This window comes from Herpailurus yagouaroundi, unplaced genomic scaffold (assembly GCF_014898765.1).
Source record: "Herpailurus yagouaroundi ecotype Mexico unplaced genomic scaffold, PumYag 77, whole genome shotgun sequence".
Lineage (NCBI taxonomy): Eukaryota > Metazoa > Chordata > Mammalia > Carnivora > Felidae > Herpailurus > Herpailurus yagouaroundi.
Window position 1 is genome coordinate 529,298 of NW_024412388.1, and position 5,946 is coordinate 535,243.

Genomic DNA, 5,946 nt, shown 5'->3' on the forward strand with positions numbered 1-5,946 from the left:
CCTGGGTAGATTTTGGGTCATTTACAAAATCCTCGGCTTCCTGCATGCCATCATCCTAGGAGAGAAGTTGCTGGAAGCAGTACTGTGTCAGCTTCCTCCCCCAAGGGGTCCAGGCTTCTGCCTGATGCAGTGTCACCCCTTCCGTGGGCTGTGGCTGGACGTCCACGGCAGTCGCCCGTGTGCAGTGTGCGACTACGGAAATAAAGGTCAATGAGGAATCTGTAAGTTGCCTGGCCCAGTCCCACGGTCGGCTCTGTGTGCCCGCCTTCCAGAGCGAGGCCCAGCCCGCGTGTCCTGGACCGAGGGGTGCCACGGCAGTTCTGTTTCCGTGTGGTGGCCTAGCTGCTCCCGGTGCCCCGTGGCTGTCATGGGCTCTGCCGATGACCCTGACCGTCCCCCATGTCCCCCCGTAGGTCAGCAGGCGCCTCCTTGGTAAGCCCCAGGACGCACTGGAGGGCGTCGTCCTCAGTGTAAGTGGTGCCGCCCACGGGGGCCGGGACAGGCGTCGGGGTGGGAGGTGCCCATCTGCCCGCAGAGCTCTTCGCCCCCCCACTGGATCGGGCTGCTTTTCTTTCCTAAAGTAGAATTTGCTGCCTGAGGCCCAGCCTGGGATAAGCTGCCTCCTGGGGCCAGCCCAGGGGCTCAGGAGGCACACGCTAGCTGCCGAGTCAGCCCCAACTGCCCCGTTCCCTGGCAGCCCAGCCTGGAAGCGCGCGTGCGAGACATTGCCATTGCGACAAGGAACACCAAGAAGAACCGGAGCCTCTATAGGAACATTCTGATGTATGGGCCTCCTGGCACCGGCAAGACGCTGTTTGCCAAGGTGAGGGCACACGGCGGCACAGGTGCGGGGGGTGCCGTGCTGCGGCTCTGGGGAGTGGGTGCGGGGCATCAGGAGCCACGTGGTGGGGCCGGCTTTCCAGGCGAGGGGCATCCCCAGGGGCACTGGGCAGTGGGGCCTGAGTACGGTCTGTGCAGGCTTTGGGGGGGACGAGAGTAAACACCCTTTGCCCTTTCTTGCCCAGAAACTCGCGCTGCACTCGGGCATGGACTATGCCATCATGACAGGTGGGGATGTGGCCCCCATGGGGCGGGATGGCGTGACTGCTGTGCACAAGGTCTTCGACTGGGCCAGCACCAGCCGGCGAGGGTGAGCCGGGTCCCTTCTGGGGTGGCCCCCCATGTGCATGCGTCTGCGTGGCCTGGGTTCCTGGCACCAGTGGGCTGCAGATGGCTGGGTGGGAGGGTGTGTCAGTGACTTTCCCCACAGTCTGTGCCTGTGGGCGTGCACAAGGCTGGAACAGCTCTGTGGTCTGGGGTGGGGGTCTGAGGGAGAAATTCACCCCAGGTATAGATTCCTGGGGGCCTGTGCTCCTCCCAGGAGTCTCTGACTTTAAAGAGGGGCTGACTTTAAAATTTTTTTTTTTTCAACGTTTATTCATTTTTGGGACAGAGAGAGACAGAGCATGAACAGGGGAGGGGCAGAGAGAGAGGGAGACACAGAATCGGAAACAGGCTCCAGGCTCTGAGCCATCAGCCCAGAGCCCGACGCGGGGCTCGAACTCACGGACCGCGAGATCGTGACCTGGCTGAAGTCGGACGCTTAACCGACTGCGCCACCCAGGCGCCCCAAAGAGGGGCTGACTTTAAAAACACTGGGGAAAGAAAGGCGCCTGGGTGGCTCAGTCGGTTGAGCGTCCGACTTCAGCTCAGGTCACGATCTCACGGTTTGTGGGTTTGAGTCCTGTGTCAGCCTCCAAGCTGTCAGCACAGAAGCCTGCTTGGGATTCTGTGTCTTTCTCTCTCTCTGCCCCTCCCCTGCTCATGCTGTCTCTCTCTCTCTCTCTCTCTCTCTCTCTCTCTCTCTTAAAAATAAAATGGGTGGGGTGCCTGGGTGGCTCAGTTGGTTAAGTGTCTGGCCTCGGCTCAGGTCATGATCTCACGGTTTGTGGGTTTGAGCCCTGCATGGGGCTCTGTGCTGACAGCTCAGAGCCTGCGGCCTGCTTCGGATTCTGCATCTCCCTCTCTTTCTGCCCCTCCCCCGGCTCGTGCTGTGTGTCTTTCTGTCTCTCAAGTAATAAACGTTAAAAAAAAATTTTAAAAACTGCAACACTGAAGATCAGGGGCTGCCAGCACTGGTATTTAATTTAGTGCCAAATTAGCATGTTTGGCACAGTCCGGTCGCTGTCCTGCCATGCTGGCATGCAGCGTGCCCCTGTTGGGTCTGGAGTCCCAGACGCTGCTGAGAGCAGCCTGTGCTCCTGGTTCGGTTTCCGTGTGCACAGCCCCTTAGCGTTCCGGCTGGGCAGCCTCACCCATCCTCGTTCAGTCCTAAATTCCCCTCCCCTCACAGCCTCCTGCTCTTCGTGGATGAAGCAGATGCCTTCCTCAGGAAGCGAGCGACTGTGAGTATTCCGGAAGCTTCCGTGTGGCCTGCTGGGTCCAGCTGGCCGTAGGTGAGCAGTCAGGGGTGGTGTGTCCAGTGGCCGCGTCTCTGCTTTGTGGGGAAGTTGGTGTCCCCTCCCCCCCCCCCCCGACTGAGTCTGACCCAAACCTCGTCCTCAGCTGCACTTTCTTCATAAATCTGGCCTGAAAAGCAGGAGTTACGTGTGTGGCATTTTTAGAGTCTTTTCTTGAAATTCAGGGTCATGGAGACACTGGCATGTGTGGCTCCTGGAGGGATGGAGTGGTGCCTGTGTTTAACTTCCCCCTGGAAGCCTTTGCCTGATGCCGGGACTTTTTCTGCAGGAGAAGATAAGCGAGGACCTCAGGGCCACCCTGAATGCATTCCTGCACCGGACAGGGCAGCACAGCAGCAAGTGAGGGCCACCTTCTGGTGCGAGGCCCCTTCACAGAGGGAAACTGAGTCTCCGCTTGAGCTCATAGGGCTGCTGTGGGGCAGGGCGGGCACAGGGCAATGCGAAGGGCCCGTGGGGGTGCAGAGGGGGTGCACCTTTTTTGCACCCTTGTGGGGCCTTCTGAGAGGACGCGCTGGGGTCTCAGGAGGGCCGGGCGGCAAGTCCGCATGCACAGGGCGCTGCACTGGGCGTCCCTGGCTGCTCTCTCGTGATGGGCCGTCAGGGTGGTCACCCCACGACTAGGTGTCCTGGGGTGCAGGTTGCCCTGGGAAGGGGCTCACTCCTTACGAGTCCCCTAATCCTGCTCTCCTCCGTTGCCAAGGCCCCAAGTCAGCTGTGTGGCCACCAAATCATGTGCATCCTCCTTGCCTGCTGCGGCTGTTGCCTGCAGAGACCCCTGACCCTGTTCAGGCCCCCTAAGAGTCTGGTCTGGTTCCTGCAGAGTTGGCGCTTCCGCTCAACCAGCTAAACCCCAAACCCTGCAACTCAGGTTGGGCGGTGGGGGGGGGTGGCGTGCAGAGATCTGTATGGTACCCCAGGGTCCCTGTGCTTCCTGCGCACAGCAAGGCTTACGTGGCCGCCCCATCGCGCTGGCCCATCGGTCAGGGAGGTGTTGGAGGGAGGGATGGGTGGTAGAGGGCAATGCTGGGTCTGGGTTTTTCTGGGTTAAAAAGCTGCCAGATAGATCCTGTTAGAAAATAGTCCCGTGTGGGTTGAAGAGGCCCCCTATCCCAGGGGCAACCCCTCAGCCCCTGCTGTCTCTGCTGCCTTCAGGTTCATGCTGGTCCTGGCCAGCAACCAGCCCGAGCAGTTTGACTGGGCCGTCAACGACCGCATCGACGAGATGGTCCGCTTCGATCTGCCGCGGCAGGAAGAGCGGGAGCGCCTGGTGAGGATGTATTTTGACAAGTACGTTCTGAAGCCAGCCACAGAAGGAAAGCAGTAAGTGTCCTGATGGCCTGGGTGTGTGGGGCCCTGCGTACCCCACCAGCTTCTGGCCCAGGTGCCACACCCAGTCCTAACCCTGTGGTTTTACCTGGGGCTCAGATGTGCTCACTTGCTGGCCCTGTGCTTCCGTCCCAGTCTTTGCCAGGTTTTTGACTCAGCGGCCCATCGTCACAAACTAGCTAGCACCTCCATCCTTTCCTGCTAGGTGAAGCGTCTTTTGACGATTTGGGGCTTTTGAGGAATCCAGGCTGCAGTCCTGCCCTGGGAAGTGCGGGGCCGTGACAGTGGTTGCCAGACCTTGGCTGAGCTCTGCTCACTGAGGCTGTTGGTGGCCGTCCTGGACGTGGGCTCCCTGCTCACCCTGACTCCCAGGAGCCTGGGGCCCCTCACCAGCACGCAGCAAGGCCCCCGTTCTGCAGAAGTCACCGGGCGATGGGGGCGCCCTCCACACTCTGTCCGGGCCACCCTCTCCCTCACTGCTCTCTGTCCACAGTGCTCCAGATACGTGAGGGCCGGTCTATTTTTAACTATCCCCAGGGAGCCAGACCTCGCAGCAGCATTGACCTGAATCCTTCCTGTCGCTGGTGGCAGTGAGAGCTGTCTTCTGTTCTGGGACGGGCTTTGCCTGCCCCTGCTGTCCCCCTGCCCCCTTGAATTCCATTATCTGGGCCTCCTTTCTCCTGTGTGCCCGGATGGCCCCAGTACCCCCCACCCTCCCAGTCGTTTATTCTAGCCTGACTGACACCGAATGTGGTCTGAGTTCCTGAGGCCTCTTTTTCCACGAGTGTTTGAATGACTCTCCTCCTGTGAGCTCATCTCCTGGGTCTTCAGCCAGACCTGACTAGGAAGGGGTCCGCACATGAACCAAAGCAGTGACATGTCACTCTGACCTGGAGGTGTTGGCTTTTCTCCCTTTGATTTCCCACGTGCTTCCTACGCCTGACAGGTCGTGGCTGCTGTGCTGCTAGTTTGGGCGCTCTGAGGGAGAAGGACGCGGTCCCTGCCTCCGAGCCTGGTGGTGGCGCTGTGTGCGAGGCTCCGAGAGCCCCTCCGCTTTGGCACATCCTGACCAGCCCTCCACCTGTCTCTGGAGCGGTCAAGCACTGCTGTCCGTACACGGCCCCCACCCGGGCTCCAGAAGGGAGGGAGGCGCCCAGCGGGTAGAAAGGGCAGGAACCAGGAGCAGATACAGGGCTTCCCAGTACAGGCTCCTGCGCCTGGCAGATACCCAGCCCTCCTTTCGCGTAGGAGCCGAGGGGTCGTCCCGGGCCCCCAGGGTGTCATTGCTCTCCCCAGGCGCCTGAAGCTGGCTCAGTTTGACTACGGGAAGAAGTGCTCAGAGGTCGCGCACCTGACGGAGGGCATGTCTGGTCGGGAGATCTCCCAGCTTGCTGTGGCATGGCAGGTGAGTTGGGGACATGCACCCTGCAGGCGTGAGCCCAACTGGTTGGGAGACACTGAGTCACCTGAAGGCAGCCCGTGCAGGCCCCTGCCCCCCCAGGGTGCTTCTGTTGAAGGATTTTCTGCACACAGATGTCACGCCCTGCTCTACTTCCCAGCCACCACCTGCTTCTGCCCCCACTGCAGGGAGCGTGTGGAGAGGTGTCCTCGGCTTCCCACATTATGGCCTACCTTATCGTCATTGTGGTTTTGGTCCAAATCAGATCAGGTTCTGAAATCAGTTGGGGTTCCCTGGAAGTGAGCCAAGTGTCACATCGGCATCAAGGTCCCACAGACTCAGGCTCAGGCACCACTGGAGTTGGGACGTGGTCTCAAGCCTAGCACGTTTGGGGCAGGTGACTCTACAGAAGGTTGGGGAGACCACGGGGGCATATGGAACTTCCCGTAAGTGGTCTGTGAGCTCATCGCAGGGCGTGTGAGATGAGCCAGGGTATGAATCTGACCTGATAAGGGTTGGGCGTCTCCTTGCGCACTGTGCCAGATGGAGACTGCTGGTGTTGAGGACGTTGTCCGCTCCATACATAATCGGGTTTGCTGTGGGGTCTCGAGGGCAGCGTAGAGAATGCGAGTTGACTTTAGCCTTGTGCTGTGCTGTGACCCAGGGCATACAGCCCAGAGTGGTTCTTGGCATCACCCAATACCCGCTTCCTCCTCTGAAGTGCCCACAAGCCCAGCCCCC

General features: G+C 60.2%; 1 protein-coding gene across 2 annotated transcripts in view; it reads left to right on the plus strand.

Annotated features, from left to right (window-relative positions):
• The window catches only part of LOC121019180 (ATPase family AAA domain-containing protein 3), a 23,503-nt gene that overhangs the window by 10,266 nt on the left and 7,291 nt on the right, over positions 1–5,946 (plus strand). The window contains exons 9-15 of one of the 2 annotated variants that reach the window (XM_040458370.1): positions 414–470; positions 698–823; positions 1,026–1,150; positions 2,354–2,405; positions 2,749–2,819; positions 3,633–3,800; positions 5,103–5,211. In XM_040458370.1, the coding sequence (XP_040314304.1) occupies positions 414–470; positions 698–823; positions 1,026–1,150; positions 2,354–2,405; positions 2,749–2,819; positions 3,633–3,800; positions 5,103–5,211 (708 nt within the window). The remainder of the gene's footprint in view (positions 1–413; positions 471–697; positions 824–1,025; positions 1,151–2,353; positions 2,406–2,748; positions 2,820–3,632; positions 3,801–5,102; positions 5,212–5,946) is intronic. The other variant, XM_040458376.1, reaches the window with a different exon arrangement.